Source organism: Cnephaeus nilssonii (genome assembly GCF_951640355.1).
Source record: "Cnephaeus nilssonii genome assembly, chromosome: 16".
In the NCBI taxonomy this organism is placed as follows: domain Eukaryota; kingdom Metazoa; phylum Chordata; class Mammalia; order Chiroptera; family Vespertilionidae; genus Cnephaeus; species Cnephaeus nilssonii.
In genome coordinates this window covers 41,755,807-41,780,156 of record NC_137087.1, presented here as the reverse complement: position 1 = coordinate 41,780,156, position 24,350 = coordinate 41,755,807, and the positions used below count along the sequence as shown (strand labels likewise).

The following is a 24,350-nucleotide window of genomic DNA, read 5'->3' as shown; positions in this document are numbered from 1 at the left end:
ACATTGATGTTTCTCTTTCTCTCTCCCATTCCTCCCTCCCCTTCACTCAATGGAAAAAAATATCCTTGGGTAAGGATTAAAAAAAAAAGAAGAAGACAGGGACCCTGCAGGGAGGCCATATAGACAAGGGCAAGGAGCTCATTCTCTGGAGCTAAGCAGAAAAGGATTCACATTCTGATCCCACCCATTAACTGGCCTTGTGACCTCAAGCAAGCTTGAGTTCTCAGATCTATAAAACAGAAATAATGGTGCCACCTCACAGGGCCACTGTAAGGAGAAACTGTGGTATGTTCCGGCACGGAAGGTACTCTACAAATGCTCATTTCTTTCTGTTACCCCCAAATGTCCTCCTTGTTGGCCTGCCATGACACATAAAATTTCTACCACAGGACCTGTCCTTCAGGATTAAGGCACTTTCATGAAACGTCCCTGTGGAATAAGATGTCACCTCCTGCAAGAGCCAATTAAATGTTCTAGGCAGGCTAGTAGGCAGGCTTCCAGAATGTCTGGTTGATGTGCTGATGTTAAAACTCCAGGTGCAGACAGGAGTTGCTCTGAAGTAGCAGGCATGGCTGCAGAGCCCTGAGGAAATGTTACAAAGAAATATGAAGTGTCAAGGATGCTAAATCTTGAGATCTGGGGATCTCCAGGAGGGTGGAGAAGATACTAAAGATCTGGAAGGCAGAATAGCTCAGGGGTGCCTCACAAGAAGAAAAAACTGAGAAAATCAGAAAAAGAGGAGACAGGAGGTGAAAAACCTCTAAAGGAGAAACAGTAGGGAGTCATCAGGATGGTCCCAGCCCCCAGCAATGGTAGCCCTTCTCCAAGGTGCTCAGCCATCATACCCTGGCCCCCCTCCAGATCCCTCCTCCCAGCTGCTATGTCCTGTTCCTGGCACCATATGGTTCCTACATGTCCATCCCCACCATCGCCCCACCTTCCAGGTATATTCTAAAGAGGAAGAAAGCCAAAAGCTTTGACTTTATTGTTTAGAAAAGACTTTCAGAATCTTGCCCATAAAACATGTCATAGGATAGGATGAGGCAGAATATACTTGAGCAGCAAAGGACAAGATTGAGCATCTCTGGGGTGGTCTTTTCTGCCTGGTCACACATTTGGGATGACCTGGGTAAGGCCCATGCCTTCTCTTTACCCTCACCATGCTATAAGGTCACCAATACTCACACCAATTCAATTCTCAGGAGTGGGAAAAGGAAAAGTTCATCAAAGGGGAACAGTCCTGATCATGTGGAACCAGCAGGTGGAGATACAAAGAAGGCCTGGCCAGGCTCATCCAAGCTGAGTGCAGATCCCCATCCCTGCACCAGGTCACGGTGAGGGGGAACCAGGCATCGCACAGGAACACACTCTGTAGAGGGCCAGGCCAATGTAAAACAAGACTTTCTCCTCATTAGAGCCATCAAAAGCTAGCCTTGCTCAAGGAAAGCCTGACTGACCTGGCTCAGCAAGGGTGCCAAGTGGAGCAACTCCACACTGGGTGGGCAGCTAGACAACATCACGGTTTGGGCTTTTCCAACTCTCATGTCCTGCCCTAACACTCTGGAGTTGAAAAAGCGATTTCATCTATATCTTACAGGGCTCAATTCCAATCAGTTGTCACCTGTTCTATAATTCGACCCTGCTAGCCTTCTGTAATTCGCAAAAGGGTTCCCACCTACATCAACTCACTTGATGTTATGACAGTGGCTCTACACCACACACCTCTGTGCTCTGGAACCAGCCATATGGCCATAGGAAGTCAATGAGGCAAAGCAAAAGTCAAAGGACAATCAAGGCATTCATACAAACATCTGTAGCCTCATGGAGCCCAAAAGAGGTATGCCCATCCAGTCTGCCCATCCAATCTGCCCTCCCTTGAAGCTCATCTGAGAACCATCCTCTATGGCAAGGTCCAGAGAGTTGGCCAGGTGGTTTTAAGGTCCATTCCAATGTGGGTCAGGCACACACTGCTGCCCAGCTCCTGTTGGAGGAAAGCTGGGCCCAGTCCTGCAGTTGGGGCTTCAGAAAGAACAAGAAAACTGAACCCAGAGATCTGGTCTGGGGTGATGCAGAAAGTCTGGATACTGTTGCTTGTGCCTGGGTTAGAGTGGCCCACACAGCTGGATTCAGAAAAAAAAAAACCCTACCAGACTAGTGTAGGAGAGCTTCAACTTTTGCTGAACTAGATCCCATTGGAGCCAGGAGGTCCTGCAGGGGAAGCTGGGCTCTCAGAGGGCAGCCCCTTCTAATTTCAGATTGCTCTTTTTCAGGAAGAGAACACCCTTATGGGGAACAGAAAACTACCTTCCTGGAACTTCTGTCCACAAGTGCCAGCTCCATCTTCTGAAACAATATCACAAAATCTCCAGGCAGCTCTGTGTGGAGGTTAAAATTTCTTAGCAATTAGGAGCTTGGAAGTCAGAGACCTATTCCATATCTCAGATGGGTGATCCTGGATGGATCATCTAATCTAAGCCCAGTTCCATTCCTGATTAAGTAGAGATGATAATATGCTCTTCTTTGGATTATTGTGAGGATTAAATGAGATCATGTATGTGAAGCTTCGGGCACAGTGCCTGGCACATAGGAAGGGTTCAATAAACAGTGATAATAATACAATAACAGTTCTTTCAGGATTTAAAGATGGCCTTCCTGATCTTCCTGTGCCCTGTGTTTTCTTGCTAAGCAGTCCCAGTTCCTCAAGACATGATTTCAAGTTTCCCCAAGCACCTTTTGGTTGCTCTGTCACTAGGCAGCTGTGGCACAAAGGCAGGCGTTGGGCAAGGAGACTGTAAACCTGGGTTAGAACTCAGACAGCCTTCCTGAAGAGATGCTGGAGGGGATTATTCCATCTCCAAATCGTACCTAGCACCTCCAATGAGCCAGGCATCATGCGAAGCACTACAGACTCACTAATTAACAAGATATGACCTCTCCCTCCAAGAGCTTAGAGTTTAGTCTACTCCATAAATTAATGGTCCAAGTGTGTCCAAGCACCTAGAACTGAATTCAGAATGCCATGTCCGCAGGCATGCCCTGATACTACCTTCCCTAAGGTGAGCAGAGCTCTCCACCCATCAGCATTTTTACCAGCCATCATTTGCATGTGAGTCCATTATCCCTACCTGTGGGATGAAGTGTGTTCCAGGTGAGAAGACAAAGAAAAAGGTTAAAGGTCCATGATATTCCAAATTAACAAGATTACTACAGAACTCAGCACAAAGTAAGCACTTGTCCAGGGAGTCTGAGTAGACAGCCCTGAGCCTCAGTCTCATGCTCACCTTCCCCAGAACTACCTCCTAATGGTCTTTCTCTCTTCCAAGGACACTGTGGAAGGAACATCTGCTATGGCAAGAGGTTCATCAACTATAGCTCCATGGAAGGCAGACTCTGACCGAGTGCTTGGTGGCCAGCCTAATAGCTGTAGACCAGTGGTTCTCAACCTTTCTAATGCCGCAACCTTTTAATACAGTTCCTCATGTTGTGGTGACCCCAACCATAAAATTATTTTCGTTGCTACTTCATAACTGTAATTTTGCTACTGTTATGAATCGTAATGTAAATATCTGTGTTTTCCGATGGTCTTAAGCGACCCTGCTAGCGATTCTCAACCTGTGGGGACCCACAGGTTGAGAACCGCTGCTGTAGAGCCTACTCTGTGAGTAACATGAGGGCAGGGAATATCTGTGTGTTCAGCTACATGCACAGGGCCAATGCATGTCTGAGCTTTTATGGAAGTAATAGAGGCCCGGTGCACGAATCTGCACGGGTGGAGTCCCTTGGCCTGGCCAGCGGTTGGGGCCATCTCACCCAATTTGGGGGGAGGGACCCGCGGGAGGTTGGCTGGCCGCGGGAGGTTGGCTGTGGGAGCGCACTGACCACCAGGGGGCAGCTCCTGCATTAAGCGTCTGCCCCCTGGTGTCAGTGTACGTCATAGCAACGGGCAGTTCGTCCAGTCGGCGTCCTAATGGTCGCTTAGACTTTTATATATAGAGATATGCTTCAGATTAGCCTTGAACTCTCCAGGAATGGGCCTCTACAATAGGTATCGCCTTTAGGAAGTAGGTGGCAAAGCCATCAGGTAGGCTACCTCAAGAGGGTTTGATCCAACTGAGACAAGGCAGGCAAGATGCTCCCACACAATGCGCATCATTCTTGTAACCACTAGCCAATACCTGAGGAGCCGTAGGATACACTATGGTCTCCTGTTGAAAGACCATTTCTCAGCCTTTTAAAACACATACTCCCTTTTGATAAACACAGACTTCACGTACACATCCCCACCCAAAACTGCACCAGGCCCCACCTGAGAATTACTGTAACATCAGGCAAGATTTGTGTTAAACCCCACTTTCAGTGGTTTACATTTAAAAAACAACAATATAGCCTGGTCTGCGTGGCTCAGCGGTTGAGCGTCAACCTATGAACCAGGAGGTCACAGTTCAATTCCCGGTCAGGGCACATGGCCAGGTTGCAGGCTCTACCCCATTGAAGAGCATGCAGGAGGCAGCCTATCAATGATTCTCTTCATTGAAGTTTCTATCTCTCTTTCCTTTTCCCTTCCTCTCTGAAATCAATAAAAATATTATATATATATAAATTTCAAACCTAAAATGTGATTATGATACTAAATATACTTTATCAAATTTCATATATGCCCAATCCCCAGAGATTTTTTTATTCTTTCATTCTCCCCTCTCCCCTTGACAATCACCACTCACAGATGAGAGAGAACAACACAAAGGGCCTATTCCAAAGAGCAGCAATGTTCTAAGTCAATACAGAATGTGTAGAAGGGGCACACTGGGGTGTATTTCCAGCACTCAGCACAGAATGACATGATCTAAGTGAGAAGACCATCAGATGAAAAGCCAAGAAATGAGGCTATTATTTCTAGTTCTGAAGCTCCTTCATCAGGATAATGTCCAATGGAGGACATTTTTCCTAGCTGTAAAATGGGACACTGATAAGGGAGACTCCATAGCAAAGAGAAATACCATGACACCTAGCATCCAAAGGTCTTCTCTTGTTTGGGGTATGGAGAAAAAAAGAAACAAAACACAGTTCTGAGAACGACACCACAAGGGTTCCTTATCTGGACTAGTTACTAGTTGCAACAGGCAACTGGAGGGGAAGGAGAGTTGAAGTTTATGTGGGGGGTAGAATACTGGGCCACAACACTCCTCTTCCATTAGAGGCAGATGCATCGCCATGGTTAGGAGATGGGCAAGGGAGTCAGACCCACACGAGTTCTAGTCTTGTTCTGCCCCTTACTCACTGGAGATATCAGATAAATTACATACTAGTAACCTCTCTGAGCCTCAGTTTCCCTCAATTGTGAGAACAATAATACAGCTTGCCTCACAGGGTTATTAATGTAAAATGTTTAGCACAGCATCTAGAAAATAAGTGACCACAGAAAGTATTTATAAGTGTTAGTTTTATTATTTTTATTACTATTATTGTTTTCTAGTAGGAATGCAGGCAGCTCGATGGGCAGCCCAGAAGCACCTGACAACCCTCTCATTCTCATTTCCTATTTATTGTCACAAATGACATGACCTCTGTGACGGAGGACAGGAACAGCTGGGCAGGCCAGTGAAATGCACAGCTGCTATGTTTAGGAAAAGTAATACTCCACGGGGCCTGAGTTTGGAAACGAGCTGCCAGGAGAATACAAAATCTTGCTTGGTGTGTGAGGAGCAGGCTACTCCAAAAGAGGCCAAAGGGCTGTAGGGGAAAGAAGAGGAAGCATGGGGGGAAAGATCCAAACCGAAGATTCTGTGGGCACAGGAAGCTGGTCTTCCAGGAGAGAGGAGGCTGCAGGTGAGCAACAGGGAAGCCAGGGAGAACAAGGTATGGGCAGCAGGGGAAAGCTGGGCCACATCCTTAGGAAGGGGAGCTAGGGAGAAAGAACCAGGCTGCTGGGCACTACTGGATGGAGAAAGGTCAGGACAGATGAGAAGGGCCATAGACTCTCCTGCTGTTGACCTCCGGTCCCCTCCTCAACCCCTCTCTATTTCCTGGACTTCACAAGCCCAGGATTTCACCAGTATTCCCATCACTGCCACCATCTACGGTGTCCATCTGAGTCCACTTCTAGGCTGGCGGCAAAACAGTCTGCAGGTTTCACCATTTCCCCTTGTCCTGGGAACTTTGGAACAAGTGCTCCATGCTTTTCTCTGTGGAGAACAGGCCAACAAGGCCCTTGTGGAGTAGAAATCGCCTTCCTATTCCACCCTGAAATGTACATGGGCTAAGCTGCCCACAGTTACCCCCTTCCCCAACGGCTCTTTTCTTTCTCTTAGATGAGAGCTCAGCCTAAGTCCTGCCTACTGGGCTCTGCCCACACACAGCATCCCTCAGGGGAATGCTGGAAGTTAGAGGCAGGGTGACCTAATCCTAGACCTAATCAGTCATTCAGACGCCCCCAGATTCAAGTTCCAGACAGGCGTTGTTATTGACATAACCCCAGGTAACATGGAGTCAGCAGCAATGTCATCCACCTGGAAGGCTGGGCTGGCTGCTCGGAGCCAGCGTGAGGCCAGCATCGGTCACATTGTGGCAGGTCTAGGAAGCAAAGCTCCCTGACCCCACAGAGGGGTCACCATGCAGGTTGTCATGACCCCACAGAGGGGTCACCATGCAGGCAGCAACAGTAACAGGACTGCTTGCAATGTGCACAAGCCTTCCTGTGCACAAAGCATTGTCATGTACATAACCTTTGAACTTCCCCACATCTCTAGGAGGGGACTGGGCAGATATTGTTCCCATTTTGAAGATGAGGAAGCTGAGGTGACTGGAGCAGGGTCATAGTTCCCGAGAAGTGGAGCTGGTGGGCCCATGACCCATTCTCCAGCAGTCTCTTCCTCTACCCCAGAACTTCCCTTCTGCTCTAAATGTACACTGTTCTCCCAACCGAGAACAACGGCAAGCACTCTAGTAGCCTCACTGCTCTGGAGGATATCTCTCTGCTTCGAAGAGCTTGCCTTCCCCAAGTCCCCAGTGTTGCCAGGCCCTCGCCATGCTCCTACCCCTGCCTGCCACTTCTGTGGCCCTCCCTCTGCTTTGGCCAACCTGTCACCCAATCCTGTGGACTCTTTCTTCCAAGGGGCTTCCACACCTCTTGCACTTCCACTCTGGACGTGTCAAAACAGACCCTTCCCTCCTGCCTGAATACTGCTGGCCTGCTAGTTGGCCGTCCTGTCTTCTGTCCTGCCCTGTCCCTTCCCTAGCCATCACTGTCATCCTTTGAAACCAGCAGTACCCTCTCATCCTCCCATCCCCCTGGTCAAGTGTTCCTAGTGGCTCACCATCACCTCCACACCCCTCCCTACAACTTAGCTATAAAGGTGCCTTTCAGAACTTATTGCCCACTCCTGAAGGTGCACACGCCTGCCCGACCCCTCCCTGCACCCCTGCTTTAGCTCATACTGGTCCACTTCCTGAGCCCCTCCTCTATTCCATCCTTCAAGGCTCCACTCCCCTGTATCCACAAGCATCGCCTGACTGTATTATATATGAGGAGACTGTTTCTTAATGCCTGTCCTGCCCCAAGCTCTAAAAGGGATGGCCTCCCATCCCACATGATCAGGCGCCCCCCCCCCCCACCCCCCTAGCTACCTGTACCTGGGTGGTCCCATGACCGAGAAAATAGAAAAGCCAAACCACTGGCTTCCAGAACTTGGCATTGGTGTGCTCCGCCACGGAACAAAGCAATTAGAGGAGAAGGCTGGGCCTACAGAGAGGGAAGCCAAGGGAGATGTTCAGATTAAAGCAGAGAGGCCATCAGCCCCCAAGAGACAGAGCTGCCTCCATTCCTGACTGCTGTCCAGCCTCAGCTCCCATGAGGCCTCACCATACTCCTGCCAACAAACACTCCTTCCCTGAGCCCACCTAGGGAGTCCTCTTCTCTGTGTGGAAGGCTGTAGACACCAGCTCAGGGAGCCCTGTGCCCTCTGTCTGACAGCCCCAAACGGAAGAGCTGTGTACTGGCAACAAGCAGCTCTGCCAAGTGCCCCTTCTTTTCCTGTCTCCCCTGTATGGCTAGTAAGAGTTCCACACCCACCTGGTTTCCTCCATGGGAAGAGCTCCTCATTTAGGGCTGGAGGAGCAGGCAGCTTTGGGGCTGCCTGTGCGGCTCACAAGTTCTCTTCTAAAGCTGCCCCTAATCCACACAGAGTCAGGAGTGGCTACTGCCAGGCATGTTTTGTTCATGTGACCCATCCCGATTGGGGCGGAGTGGACCAAGGGTAGAGACGTGATGACCTAAGCTGGGCCAATGGGACTCGCTCCCCTGGGAATCTAGACTTTGGACTAGAGATCTGAGTCCCTCTGAGTGTGGCTGGAACTGCAGCAGAAACACTTGGGGCCGTGTGGGCTGAGGAAGGAGGAAGCCAAGCTGCAGAGACAAGAGACAAAGGGGAGAATCTAACAAGACTTTTCCAATCCCTGCTTAAAGCCAGGGAGCAATCCTGTCGTGTGGTCCCGGAACCCTCTAACAAATCACCTTTTTTGCTTAAGCTAGGTTCAGTTGGTTTGTTACTTGTAATCAAGAGGTCTTAACACAGCTGGGATCTTCCTTGTGCTCCTCCAGGAATACAAAGCAGGAGCTCAACAAACAAACTTGCTGAATGAAGGAAACTGGCCCTGGATTTTGGCTTTCTGATTTCTGCCAAAAGCACCACTGTGCTCTACAAAAACCCCACATATAAAGTGTGTAACTCAGCCCCAGGCAACTTAACATAAATGTACTTTCTTTGCCTAAAATGCACTATATCCTCATTTTCATCTCTTTTTTGGAAAAAAGCAGCACTAAAAGGAAAAGCAGGTGGGAGCAAGCCAGAAAAAACAGCCCATGGCAGTGCAGGCTACAAGTCAAACTGGATCTGCAAACTGTGTGCTACTCCCCCCTCCCTCAACTACCCCCACTACAAAAAACTCTGCCCCAAGATCTCTGTCCTACGCTACTCCCCGTCTACCCAAGAGGACCATCAAAGTCTCCAGAGGTCACAAAGCTTGTAACGCGGCTGATGGGTCATTTATTCCAGAGGCCATCACAAGGCCAGACCCATGAAGCCCAAAGCTGGAAGAAACCTCAGAGGATGGTCTTGCCTAGTGATTTCCAAACAGGACCCCAAGACTTCAGGGGAACCTCTTCTGGCCCCTATCTCCCTGGCATCAACCAGTACAGCACCCACTTGGTTGTATATATCAAGCTACCTTGTAAGCTTGCATCTGAAGGGGTTCTAGTGGCTTAAAAAAATAGTACAGCCCAGCCTGTGTGGCTTAGGGGTTGAGTGTTGACCCAGGAACCAGGAAGTCATGGTTCAATTCCTGGTCTGGGCACATGCGGGGTTGCGGGCTCAATCCCCAGTAGGGGGCATGCAGGAAGCAGCTGATCAATGATTCTCTCTCATCGTTAATGTTTCTATCCTTCTCTCTCTCTCCCTCTCCCCCTTCCTCTCTCTGAAATCAATTTTTTAAAAATATATTTAAATTAAAAGAACATAGTATGAAATTCCTGCTCCAGACCAACTCCTTCATCATTCAGATGAGGAAGCATTCAGGGAATCATGGGTGCACACATACTGGTGTCAAGTGGTAAAGCTGGAAGAGCATTCTGGCCGCCTGACTCTCCCCACTGCCTCTCTCCTGAGGCTGCTCCTTCAAAGGCTCGCTTGGGCAGGGCCAGAACCCTGGTCCTGTGTGGGTGAGCCCTGGCTGGGGAACACAGAAAGGACACTGAAGACACAATGCGGTGCCCACCATTGGGCACGGAGTCCGAGGTGACCCTGGCTGCATCAGCGGAAGGGCGATGAACAATATGGAACTGTCCTGATGCTAGTCCTCTGCTATATATAGTTTCTCCCCTGAAATGACCTCACGCAGCAGCAAAGCTTGTGGTGTGGCAAAACTGGCTATGTGTCCCCAACTCCAGAGAAGGAGAACACCGCTGAAGAACACAAATGGGAAAGAAGGGGAGTCTGCAAGATAGGGGGTAGGGGAGCAAGCTTATGAGACAAATCAGGAGAAATTTTTCCCCTTAAACCCCTAGGCAGCAGCAGAGAAGAGAAAACCTGAGACACTTGGGTAGTGGACGATGAAATATGAGTCTCAAGTCTGGGGGGCTGGAGCCCCTGGTTTCTCACAGGCTCTAGTCCTTGCTGCTCACAGATGTCGGGTGTCTCTTCCCAAACAACATCATTCATCTGCACCCCATTTGCAGTGACCAGCAGAGGCTCTCTTTGACCTAAATGCGCCCATTTACTCTCAAGACCTTCCCTACCTTGGTGTATAAAGCTAATTCGACTCTATTGCCTAAAAGAAGAAAAAAAGGAAAGAAAGGCTAGAAAGATAAACACCAAATGGGGAATGGGGACTCTCTCTGGGTGGTGGGAGTACAAAGATTTTCTTCTTTTGGCCTTCTGGTATTGTTCACATTTTTTACATGAACACATATTACTTTTACAATAAAGAAAATCCTATTACTTGCTTCTCTCCAACCTTACCCTCCAAACTCTCCTCACTTACCCCCAATACCTGTCCTATCCCACCTTAACTCTTTCTAAACTGTCTATACATTGTCTTCGTCTCTGCTTGTCTGTACACTGTCTGCTTGAAATGGTTTCACACTTTTGTCTTTGCTCCCCCCCCCCCAGACAGATGGAAAACCACACATGTATAACATTTGCACACACGTTTGCAGGAATGAGGCAGGATGTAGTAGAAAGGGCACAGGAACTGGAGTCAGATTTCCTGGGTTCAATATCAACTCCACTTCCGACTTTGCAGGGCAGACCAACAGCCTGACCAGAAGCTTGACCTCTCTGAACCAGTTCCTTTAGCTGAAGTCCTTAAAATCGCCAATACCCTCCCCCTAAATGATAAGGGTGGGTTCTGAGCAAGACTGCCAACCTCACAGTTTTTGAAGAAGTGATCATTTTACCTCTAAAACTAAGGCTCCAGATCCAGCCTAAAAACGGGGTCCATCCATCCATACTCAAACTAGCACCGGGTGGTGGCTACATTCAGGAAGGACGGGGTCCATAGGCTGAAGTCTCTCCTTGGACACTTCCTCTGGCCCAGGGCCCCTGGCATAGACAAATGCCCAAGGAATGAGTGGTGCTCTCAGAAGTAGCGGGCTGGGCCTCTCTGTCCAGGACTGCAGGAAAAGTGTTTGACGGCCAACAATGGGCCAGGCATCCAGTCCCTAGATCTTCCAGGGGGCACTTGTCACGGAAGGACAGAGCTAGACTGAGCTTCAAACAGGAAGGGTCAGCTGCAGATTAAAGAGCCTGATGAAGCTTTCCCTCAGCCTATTGACTCCAAAAACCAGCCCATCCTGTTCCCCAGGGAGAAGGCCCAAATAACAGTGCATACAGCCTGTGGCGGTTTTATAGTTTCACTTGGGGCCTTATAAAAAGCCATAATAACAATAAGCTTCCAGCCAAATAAGGCCCCCTTCTTCTCAGCAGCCAGCCCTGGACTGGGCCATGAATAAGAACATCAAATTGGGCCAGACCACGATGAGCTCTGGGCTCTGTGAACCTGATGTGAGAGCACAGAGGGAAGAAGAGCCATCAGCAACCAAAGAAGTAGGCCTGGGATGTAAACACGGCATTCAGAGCATCCCCAGCTCCCAGGACTGCCTCCTTAGCTCACCCTGGACCCTCGGCTCTGTGTCATGGATCTGCCCACTGGAGATGCTCAGGTGGAAGTGTGTTTGGAAAAAATAAAAAGAAATCACAGAAGCTCCAGTATTCATCACACTGTAATCTCCTTGAGGAAAGGAATGGACTCTCCATGATGTGCCCTGTGCACAGCACAGCGCCCAGTGTAAGGCAGATGCACTGGATATTTAGTTTCCCATGGTGGTTAAGGAACAGGCCTTGGGAAACAACTACCAGGATTCGAACAACAGTTCATCCGCTTTCATGGACAAATGTCTTAACCTCCCTGAGCCTCAGTTTCCTCATCTATAAAGTGGAGGTAATTATGCCTAACTTACAGGGCTGATGTGAAAACTGAAAGCAATAAAGTCCAACACCTAGTAGCGTGCCTAACACATATGTAACAGAAAATTAATAAATGATACCAATTTCAGTGATGATGATTCCCGAAGCTGCTGTGAGAGGTCGGGAAATGAACTGGTCAGTCAAATGACCGTCTATTTGGGGGAAAGAGTGCATTCTCTAAGTTAATAACCAATATCATGCAATATCCCATTTTACAGAGAACAGTGTGGTCTGTTTCCCAGACACAGCGCGGGAGTGGGGAGAGGTGGAAGAAGGGACAAATCCATGAAGGTTGTCACCAAGTGCACTTGCTGGCACATTCAAGATGTGCAGTGTGAGAACTGGCAGAAGTGGACTATTTGCTAGTCATGAGTGACAATGACGTCAGTAAACCAGCTCTACCTGTTTAGAGCCCAATGAGCCCTTAAATTGAAATTGACAGTGAGGTAGTTATTGCATGGAAGGAGCCCAGGGCTGAGAATCAAAAACAGTGGTCTAGAATCCAAAACCTTCCATTTCTCACAGTGTTATAATGCACATAATAGTAGAAAGCACTGGGCCTCTCCCCTTAAATGAGGGTCATCTCACCCTCAGTGAATTACTAAGAGGATTAGATGAGATGTGTATGAAGTACCTAGTGCACAGCCTGCCACACTATAGTGGCTCAATAAATAGCAGTATCTAATAATTATAAACAATTTTTTTTAATTCTAGTTACAGGGGGCTGTGTGTTAAGTGTTGATATTTATCGCCAGTTTCTTGGAAGTTCATGGAGGAGGTGTTTGCAATTGACAAAGTGTATCAGAGAAATATAGAAGGCTCTAGGAAGGAATCCCAGCGGATCCAGAGATGTCTGACAAGCTGAAGATGGGCCACAGCAAACTAAGGGCGCTCCAGAGCCTTGACCTATCAGGCAAGTAATATTTGCATCTGTAAAGAGATAGCCCAGAAAAGTAGCCACTAGTTGTTGGAATAAGCAAGAGTGTGGAGGTATTGCAAGGAATTTGTTACTAACAAGAGTTGAAGTTCTTAAGTTTTTGTGAATGATTCACTTTTCTTTTTTTTTAAAATGAAGTTGAATTCAAGGCCATCTCTATACAAACACCATTCTTGGGCAACTTGCTTCCAATTTGCTTTCCTGAACGAATGATTGTAATGACAAGAACAATAGATAACCAGTCAGTACTAGTATATTCAATGGATATTAGGTTTTGTATATAAACTTCATTGCCCTTGCTTCACACCTTGGGGAGGGAGTGGCAGTTTGGAGACAGCTAGTGTAAATATAGTGACAAGCATAGTGAAATAGTAAAAAATAATAACTACCATTTATTGGGTATTTTAATATGTCCCAGGCACCATTTAAGAACTTTATGTTCATTAACTCATTTAATTCTCATGACAACCCCATGGAGTAGGTACTATTATCTCCATTTTACACATAAGGAAAGTGAGGCCCCCCAAATCCAGAACAATTTGCCCGAGGCTAATGAGCTGGAGGAGCTGGGATAATAAAATGCAAATAGTCGCTACATGAATAAAATACTTGTCATAACTGTCATAATTATCTTCTACCAAAAGAAAACTATATCTTATAAAGATCCTCTTTGAAAGATCTCAGATATTGCAAATCAAAATAAATGCATGGCCAGCGCTTTCTATATACTCTGACTCCAGGGAAAGGGCCGGAGCGTGGCCAAAACCTGATTTTCCGGGTGGGATAGGGGTGGGTACACTCCGCTCCTCCCAACACTCTAAGCTGAACAGGAGTCAGTAGAATACAAATCCCCAAGGGAACACTGAATTTGGCCTTAGTTATTGTCATTAACAACCTACTGCTATCATTTGCTAAGCATCTGCTGTGTGTGGGCATCTTGCTGATCACTTTACACACAGGGTCGCATATACTAGTAATCCTTGACTACACTACCCTTGCCACCATTTTACAGATGTGGAAACTAAGGCTCTGATCTGAGGCTTTCTCACTACTCTATCACTTCTTTGTCAATAATCGTGAGGAGCTTAACACCCTCACTAAATCTCAGTATCCTCATCCATAAACCAGGAAAAATTATTCCTGCCCTGCCTACCTAACAGGATGGCTGTGGCAATCAAATGATATATTATACTTGAGAAAGCACTAGAAATCTGTAAAATGCTGAGCAGAGCAATGGATGGATCATTAGTCTTATTAATTACGAAGAATGACACCTGATCCTGTAAGCACTTCACTAATGTGACGCTGTTGCTTCTTTTCCCTTGGGATTTGGGAGTAATTCAGTCTGCAGAGCCAGGGCACTCTTTTCAAGTCCCTGGCATCTGGGAGTTGGAAAGAGGAGGTTCCTTCTGGGAGGAGGAGGAAACAACAATACCTGCATTCTACTTGTTTCTCTTTAGGAACACAATCTTGGTTGAGATTCTACTGCTCCTAGTAAACTCAGCCTTCAAACAACACTCAATGAATATTTATTGAGCACCTACTATGTGCCAGGCACATGTGGCTCCTAAGTGTGCAGGCTGGGGTCTAGCTGCTGGAAAATTAAAGGAGGTGACAGAAACAGGAGGGGAGCAGAATGGTCACTGTCCTTGAAGCTCTGCAGATTTCACAGCTGACCTCCTAGATTCATTTCATGGGGGTTGGAGGAGGGACTCACAGCACAATGGAATGAGCACTGGAATTGAGTCAAAGTACTTAAGCTGAGTTCCATGACCACCAGCAATCAATTTACCTTCCTGGCCATCAGCTTTCCCAAATGTAAAATGAGTAAAAATGTCCCCATAGGCAAAATGGAAAGAATCAAATAAGATGATGGTCTGAATGGATCTAGCATGTTGCCTGGAGGTACTCAATAATAAACTCTTATTTTAAAAAACATTTTAATTCCAGTGAAAATAAACTACAGTGGCCAAAAGCCTGGGCTCTGAAATCAGACCACTTGGGTTCCAGTCCTGGCTCTGTTGTTTACAGCTGTGACCATAGGCAAGAGATGTTAACTTTCTAAGGTCTGATTTCTTCATCTGTAAAAAGGTGATAATAGTTGTGAGGATTGACTGAAATACTGCACGGTGATGTTCCCGGCACATGGTAAACACCCAGCTGTTGCTATTGCAGCTCTTCAAGCCCTAAAAACAACAAAACTCCATCCATGGGCTTGACTCTAGGATGCAGGCTACTTGGGGACCAGTTGGCTGCCTAGGCTTGGGCTCTGGTGCCAGCCTCCCAGAGGAGACAGGTACAAATGAGGCCACCCTGTTCCCCACTGTCCCCACTCTTACCCTGCAGAAAAAGGTGCTCCAGACCTTTTCCTTACAAGTTTCTCTTTCCTAGGGCAATAGATGCAGGAGTTGAGGGCCTGGGGCTGGTCAGAGGTGTGGGAGCACATTGTACTCGGTCCCCCTTCCTTGTGGGCTCAGAAAGCAGAGAGATCTTGTCCCCAACAGCTCGGAGAGAAGCACATGGCCTCGAACAGCAGACAAGCACCAATTTACCATGTCACCGTAATACTCCATACCTTTCATTGAGCCCTACGTTCTTCACTTGAACCACAGTCCTGCATCTCTCACATGCAAAAGGGAGCTAAAAAAAAAGTGCCACTCAGAGTAAGATAGTATTAACATCTTTGGAAGCCAGATAAATGATAACACAGAAATGCTTTGCTTAACAGGAGACATCCATCCATCCATCCATCCATCCATCCATCCATCCATCCATCCATCCCAACTATTGACCACATAGTTAGAAACCAAATTCTGACTGACCAGAAAAATGTCACAGACTCTCCCCACCGCAAGCTCCTGTATTTGCCTCTCCGGGGGACCTGTCAAGCTTCACTTTGAGCCCGTCTACTCCTTCTCTAGGCATAATTAAAACAAGTTCAAGAAATGAGAGGGGCTGCTATTTGAGCCCAGCAGATGGGATTTCAAGAAGTGAATACTTCAATGAGATACCACTTCACACCCATTAGGATGGCTACTACCTAAAAATGAGTGCATGCACGCGCGCACACGTGCACACACAAACACCCAAAAAGCAAACAAACAAAAAAGACACACAGAAAATAACAAGTATTAGCATGGACGTGAAGAAATTGGAACCCTCATGCATTGCTGGTGGGAATGTGAAATGGCGCAGCCGCTGAAGAAAACAGTACACTGTTTTCCTCAGAAATTAAAATATGATCCAGCATTCCACTTCCAGGCATACACACAAAAGAACTGAAAGCAGGGTCTCAAACACATATTTGTACATTCATGTTCATAGCAGTATTATTCACAATAGCCAAAAGGTGGAAGCAACCTAAGTGTCCTATGATGGCTTATGGATAAGCAAAATGTAGTATATACATACAATGGAGTATTATTCAGCCCTAAAAACAAGGAAAATTCTAACACATGCTACAACATGCATGAAACTTGATGATGCTATGCTGAGTGAAATAAGCCAGACACAGAAGAACAAATACTGTATGATTCCAGTTTTATGAGATACCTAAAGTAATCAAATTCATAGAGACAGAAAGTTGAATGGCAGTTGCCAGGGGCTGAGAGAAGGGAGAATGGGGAGTTGGTGTTCAATGGGTACAAAGGTTCAGTTTGGGAAGATGAAACAAGTTCTGGAGATGAATGGTGGTGATGGCTGTACAACAGCATGAATGTACTTAATGTTACAGAACTGTGCACTTAAAAGTGATCAAAATGATAAATTTTATGTTATGTATATTTAATAATTTTTTACTAGGGAGGGGAGGACCGTTGACAACCAGGGAGAAAACAGAGCAACAATTATAGGTGGAAACATGAACCCCAAAAGCAAAGCAGCAGAGAACCATTTAGTTTGGGGCCCACTGCCCTAGAGACTCATAAGCCCAAAGGCCTGATGCTGTCATAACGCAATAACTGATCAGGCAAGACCTGCTCTTCTAATTCAGAGCCAGGGACAGGACTCAAAAGCCTCCTTGCACCAATGCTGCTGCCTGGGACCTGGAGGTAGGGCTCTGAACAGGCTCTACCTTGGCAATTTCCTTCTGCCTGCCACCAGTTTACCCTCATCTCCCCTCTCCTTTCAGATATAAAGACTTTTGAGAGAGCAAAGCTTTTGATGTCCCCACCTCCACCAAGCAAGTGCTTTGTATATATAGATGCAAACTCAACATTGCAAGTTGTAGAGGTTATTCATGCTCAGCATGGTTTGCTTAGAAGCATATCATCCATTTCAGAAAGAGTCCCATCCAAAAATGGTTTTAAAACATTTCTTTTATAGTTTTGTTCCTTTAAAAAGAGTAAACTTCAATGATATGGTGTGAGGGGAATCACTGGCTATGGTTTCTGCGTAAAAATTCTATAGCTTTGGATAATAGAAACTATGTTCACAGTCTTTTTTTCATCCAGGATCTCACTTGATTCTTACAACCTCTTTAGGAGGTCAGTAGGGTACAAATGGGGAAACTGAGTTCAGAGAGACCAAGAGGCTTGTCCAAAGTAACACACAATTAGGAAGGAGCAGAGAACCAAGGTTTATTTCCCATTAATGCCAGATGAGGCTGAGTTGGGACCTCATATGTGAGCAGATAGTGCAGCCACGAAAGCAATTTTTAAAACAGTGTCAGCTTATTTTATCCCTATAACATCTCTCTGAAGTCAACTGGAGATATTATCATATTTTCATTTATCAAACAGAGGATCAACTGAGCACAAACAAATGACTGGCCCAAGATCACCACTCAAAAAAGTGGCAAAGAGACTAGACCTCCTCCCTTTTCAATACATTTGACTTTGACCACTTCCCTCCAATGTCTTGGCCTCAGCACACTCGAAATTTAAAGGATCCCAGGCAGTTTTTATATAGGTTGTACCATATTTCTGTGAACTCGGCAGGGAGTAGATATACCTTTATTCTTTTATTAATAGCTGGAAAAGAAAAGATAGGTTAAAGAAATCTTCAAGTTCCTTTCAACTCTAAAATTCTATGATTCTAAAAATTCCCCAACAAGTCAATGGGGTAGAGAGGCCTGGAATCCACATCACCCTTCCCCCTGCCTCAGCCTGTTAGACTACCCCATCACTTCCTCTTGAGTTTATGACTACAAATACCATGTGTACCTGGGAGAGGTGTCCACTCTTACATAGATGCACACATAAAATGGCTAGAAAGTGCTACTCCCTGGCTAGAACCCTAGAAGAGGGCTTCACTTTGCTCTCCTGCTTCAGCTCTGGTATCTTCTAGAAAGAGGCTCCCAAACCACAGGGCATTATACCCCAGGTATTTGAGACCTTCCCTAGTCCTTGGGTGAGAGAGAAACCAGTCCCAGGAACAGAACACCACTCTGAGTTGGCAGCTTAAGTCCCTTCATCAAATACCTGCCCTAACACCCATCTAAGATAGGAACACAATCAGATCTGCTCATTCCTGCTTTTCTATAAACCTCACCAATTCGGTCACACACACTAGTTTCATCCAACAATATTAGGCATCTACTATACACCAGGCGCTGCTCTAGGTACCAGGGAATGAGCAAATAAAAATCTCTGGCCACATCCAGTAGGGAAGACAGCCAATGTCAGGTAATGGTAAGTGATGTAAAGAAAAATAAAATAGGGAATAGTGGTAGATAATGCTGAGAAGAGGTGGTGAAGGGAAGGGGTCGATTTCTAAAAGAATAGCCTGGAAGGGCTTAACTGAAAAGGAATGTTTGAGAAGATGAGGAGAAGACGGAAGGAGGGACCCATTCAGATATCAGAGGCTGGAAGAGGGAATGAAGAGCAAAAGATGGTTTAAGAAAGTTAAGCTAGTGAAAACCCTATTATGTCTTATAGGCCAACACAAGGACTTTGAATGAGATGGGAGCAAAGGAGTAACAAAATCTGACTTACAGTTTACAGCATCACTCTTTCTGCTGAGCTCAAAATAGTCTGTCGGGAGACAAGGGAGGAAGTAGGAAGGTCAGTTAAGAAGCCAATGGTAGCTTAGATCAGGGTGAAAGTGGTGAAGACGGTAAGAGTCAGGTTCTGGATATAGTTAAGGCAAAGCCAACAAAATCTATTGATTAAGTGGATGTGGGATGTGAGAGAAAGGGAGGAGTCGGGGATGACTCTAGAATGTTAGGGGCCTGGGCAACTGGAAGCATTAAATCACCATTAACTGTGATGGGAAAGTGTGGATGGAGCAGGGGTGGGGATTCTATTTGGGGCATATTAATCTGAGAAGCCTTTTAGAAATTAGATGCGTTACGTAGGCAGCAAACTATATAAGGCTAGACAGGATGGGCTGAAATGATAAATGTGGGTGTCCCCAGCATATATAACAACAATACATAATTATATGTATAATCATATAGGATTTCCATGTATGATCACATGTAATTTGTAAGACTATATGTTTATTATCTGTCCCCCTAAACTGTAAGTTTCATGTGGCCAAGGACCAGGTCTGTTCACAGCCAGTAAGGTGCCTGGCACTCAGTAAATATTTACTGAGCAAATGGAGAAGTTGCCCAATTCCTCTCTCAAGAATAGCCACAGCAGCCCACACAATGAGAAGCTGACTCTTTGCCAAGCCCAACCAGCCCAAAACAGGGCCCTGGGTCTGTCCATCCCTAGCTTGAGATTCCAGAATGTAAGTGGATACGCCTGGCACACCAGAGTCAGATATTTGGGTTTCAGCCCTGCCACATTCTCAAAGGGTGGAGCTGGGCAAGAGATTGGCCTGTTCTACCACCTCTATTTCATCCTGGGGTGGCCAGGGGAAAGGCTGCCTTACTCACTCACTTCTTGGGCAGAGCTATTGAGCTACCCAGGGTATATGTATGGGGGGCAGGAGCCCCCCAAAGGAGTAAACTCCCAAGTATTCTCTGAAGTATGCAAGGGCCACCCAGGATCTGAAGGGGAGAACACAGACCACTGGGTTTGCATTATGAGTAACAGTTAAGGGGGGTGGGCAGGAAGAGATTAACTGAAGAACATATATGCATTGACCATGAACATAGACAATAGGGTGGTGAAGGCCTGGATCAGGGTGGGAACCGGATTATGGAGGACAAGAGGGAAAAAGGAGGGACATCTGTAATACTCTCAATAATAAAGTTTTTAAAAATGAATAACAGGTTTTTTGTTTTTTAAATGTATTTTTATTGATTTCAGAGAGGAAGGGAGAGGGAGAGAGAGATAGAAACATCAATGATAAAGATAATCATTGATTGGCTGCCTCCTACATGCCCCCAATTGGGGATCGAGCCTGCAACTCAGGCATGTGCCCTTGACCGAAATCGAACCTGGGACCCTTCAGTCCGCAATCCGACGCTCTATCCACGGAGCCCAACCAGCTAGGGCTGAATAACAGTTTTAAAAAAGTGACAATCACAAAACTTGATGAGATGAGAGGACCGCCTAATTCTTCCAGCTAATGCAATACTGCCTGACCAGTGGACGTCAAGTCTCTGCTTCACCTGTCAAGTGACTAGGAAGACAGAATTTAGGCCAAAGGGCGACAATGCATAAGATTTCAACTTTCAAGTTGGATAGCTCCCTTTGTGAAGATGATCACAATGGCTCTAATGATATAGTATAAACCCCCCCCCTTCCCTTTCTAAAATATTAAAAGTGTGACCCGGAGAAGACTGATGACTTGCCCAGGGTCACCCAGCTACAGGCCCAGGACTACAGCTCATATGCTAGCTCTCTGTGAAGCTTTCTTCCATTACATCAGTGACCAAGGAAAGGTAAGCCATTAGCATTACAGTGGGAGCTAGGGGAATTTTAAGCGTTAGTGTTACAACACAAAACTGTCCTTAGCAAACTGTCCTATAGATGTTACAGGAATGCACACTGAGATTAAGAAGGATTCCTTCCCTTATGCCAAACTTGTCATCTTATAGTTCCCCGTGGCTTTGGATATTATTAATAAAGCTATTTATAGCTGGGGCCCACAGAATTGCAAAAATGATACACTAGAAGGTAGAAAATGTAGAAATATACTTCAGTAAAATGTTTACATGAAAAATTCAGATGGTAAGATGAAGTTGAGGCAGCTTTCTAAAGTCAACAAATTTTGAGTGCTTCCTTTGTATAAGTCACTGTGCTAAGTGTCGAGTATTTATGTGTGCGTGTGTATATGGTTAAATGAATGAATGAGAAAGACAGACAGACACACACACACATGGATAAGACAGAACCCAACTCTTCAAGGCTTGCAATGTAGTTGCTGATATAAGACTGTAAACATCAAAGAAATGACTAATAATATGGAGTAGATAATTGTTAAGTAAGTGGCATGATGTGTCTGAACAAGTTCTCAGAAGAAGCAATCAGATCTACTGAGGAGGGGATGAAACTGTCAGGTAAGGTACTTCTAGAAAAATATTGGATTTGAGGTGGACCTTAAAGGGAAGAAAGGCTCTTAATAAGCAGGGGGGAATAGCAGGAGCAAACATTGGTGGCCTTATTGTCAGGGAAGAGAAAGAAATCATGCCTTAAATGGAAGGACTGGACCAGACTTGAACAACCTGGAGTTAAAGTTCTTGTAGACATGGGGAGGTACAAAATTTTTTCTGAATGTAGAACCATATGGTTTGGAGAAGGTTAATTTAATAAAAATCATCTGGGGGTTGCTCACCATGTACAGGCACTAGATGAATGACTGAAGATGAACTTGCCTTTGGTAGGGAACTAACTTCAGCCTGGGAGATGAGTTGCATTTGAGGTGACAAGGCTGTGAAGTATAGTGGGGAGGGGCAGGTTTGTAAGACCTGCTGAAGGAAGAAACAGCAAGTCCAAGTGACTGACTGGCTGGAAGGAAGAGGGCAGAAAGTAGAGAAAGTCAGCAGAGAGAGGTTTTCAAAGTATAAAGTTAGGCATCTGGAAGCATGGAAGAGCAAAGGGAAGGGGGCTGAGGGAAGAGAAGCAGAGCTTGGCTTCAGGGGTGTGCAATCTGAGGATAACTGCATAAGTGTCCAGTGGGCATTTAGAGATAGTAGTCTAATGTTCAAGAGGGAATAGTTGAAGATACAGCATATGGGTTTCCCAATGGACAAAGGGTTGTGATACTGAATAAGATTTCTCTAAGGAGAGTAATGAGAGAGCAAAATGAAATGTCAAACTGACCCATGGGTGTGTCCACACCTAGCAGTGATCTGAGAAAAAAACAACACACGAAGAAACAAGATAGTCTAATAATGCCAAAAAGGGAAGGGGAGAATTTCAAGTAGGAGTTTCAAATGCAACAAAATAAAGTATGTGAACTGAGCATATAGATAATAAATATTTGTTAACTGAATGAATGAATGAATGAATGAGAGCCCTTGCGTTTGAGAATCAACTTTCCTCAGACAGAATGGCCAGGGTTGCCAAGAGGATTTCAATGTTAAATTTTACCCATCCCCCCCCCCCCCTATATCTTCTTCTACAAGTCATCCTGTCCACCACACAGACATCCTTCCCTGATTCCCCCATGTTTCCCCTCATCCACCTTTCCCGTTTCCGCAACCCAGTCAACACACCTTTGGTGTCAAAGGAGACAGGAAACTCCAACTAAAGTTTCCACTTCATTAACTACTCTTACATAAGGGGCGATGTGGCAATTGGGTGGAAGAGGAGACTGTGTTCTAGCCCCAGTTGTACTCCTAAAGAGCTGTGTGGGTTTGGGCAAGTTACTCAACCTCGCTGGATCGGGGCTTTTTCATAGATTGGAGGAGGTAGGGTCTATTTGGATTCTAGACTGGTTTCGAAGGTGCCTTGCAGCTCTAACGTGCACGATTTTATCATTCTCAGAAGGTCCTTGCAACACCCCCAGAGAAGGAAGTAAGTACGAGACCGAGACTGGGGGAGGCGAAGCGCCAGGATAGGAGTGTACCCAGAAGGTGAGAAGGCGCTGCCCGGCCCTCGCGGATCACCAGTGAGCAGATCCCATTCCCACGGCTGGGAAGGACCCCAACAAACCCCAGGGCGATTCCCCACTTTTCCAAGACTCCGAGACGGCCCGGAGACTCTAGAAAGCCTGGCGGGGGAAAAATAAAGATTTCTTTCCCAGAGTCCTGCAGTGCTTTTTGCAAGTCGGATTCCGGCAGACGCGATCTGCAGCCGGATAATGAAATGACACAGCCTTTGGAAGGAGCGACTGTTCTCGCCTCGCTCGCTGAGTTCTGGGGACGCCTGGCCACCTTCGCTGTGCCCCAACGGGCTGGCATCCGATCCCGGCCCGGGGGCCAGGCGAGCGGCGCCCCGCCCCGGCCCCCCTCCCCTCCGCCGGCCCCGCTGCGGTCTGGAAACATTTCCTGCCCCCGCCCCCACGCGAGCTTCCCAGTTGGAGCTAGTTGAGCTCGAAGCCGGGTCAGCGCTCCCAGTAGCCCCAGCTCGGCTCCCCCGGCAGCCAGGGGTGGGGAGCCTCCCCGCTCCACGTCTCACTTCGGGAAAACCCAGGCGCCAGGAGCCGTGGGAGGTCAGGCATGGAAGGGGACAACTGGAGGGGCGCCCGTAGCCCTGCTCCCTTCCCCGTCGTTACCTGCTCGCTTGCGGGGGTGTCCCGGGGCGGCCGGCCTCTCTCCGCGCTGTCTCCCCACGCAGTTGCCCATGCTGGATCCTCAGCCGGGCCCCATGCACCGGAGGCGGCGGGCTGGTCAACTGCTCCACACTCCTGTCCGGGACAGCGGCGCCCGGGGTCAACGGCTCCTGCCGCCCGTCATCGGGCGCTCCCCGATCTCCCCCCTGGGGTTCGCTCTACCCCAGCGCCGGCTTCGCCACAAACTTTGCGGATGAGGGGAGAGAGGGAGGTGGCCGACTCCCCAGCACAGTCCCAGGTGGCCGGGCCAGGGGGGCCCGCGACGGTGCCCGGCCGGAGAACAGCTCCGCTGGAGGGGCGGAGAGGGGGCGGGCACCGCCGCAGCTACACCCGGCTCACTCCGGACTCCCGGCTGGGCCGGCCCCCGAGCTTGTCACTCACCTGCCTAGCCCCGCCCCCGCCCGGTCCGCTCCCAGCCTCGGGCTCGCGGTGCGGGCGCTGGGCCGCCGGCCGCAGGTACGCACGTGACCGACGGCACCGCCCCCTCGTGCCGGGCCTGATTTTTTCATTGGTTTCCCCCAGGGTGCGTACCGCCCCTCGGCCCCACCCAGTCAGGTACCCGCCCCGCCGCCGGTCTCCGGGGTAGCAGGGCCAGAAGTTACTGGCCCTCAATGGCCCCCGGCTGCCTGCCCAGCAGCCACCTCCCCGACCTAGGCCCCGCCCTCGGGGAGGGGCCGTTCCAGCCTCCCTGGAACTGCCTCGCCAGGACCGGCAAGCACGTGACCCGGGGAGCGCCCCGCCCCCTCAGCCTTCGCCAGGCGATTGGCTCAGGAGGCGCGTGCGCC

At 47.6% G+C, this 24,350-nt stretch overlaps 1 protein-coding gene across 1 annotated transcript in view; it reads right to left on the bottom strand.

The window, feature by feature from the left end:
• Positions 1-24,083, bottom strand: part of UBTD1 (ubiquitin domain containing 1) — a 55,163-nt gene extending 31,080 nt beyond the window's left edge. Inside the window, exon 1 of the mRNA XM_079793557.1 lies at positions 23,509-24,083. Coding sequence (XP_079649683.1) covers positions 23,509-23,578 — 70 coding nt within the window. The 5' untranslated portion in view covers positions 23,579-24,083. The remainder of the gene's footprint in view (positions 1-23,508) is intronic.
• Positions 24,084-24,350: the final 267 nt, after the last annotated feature.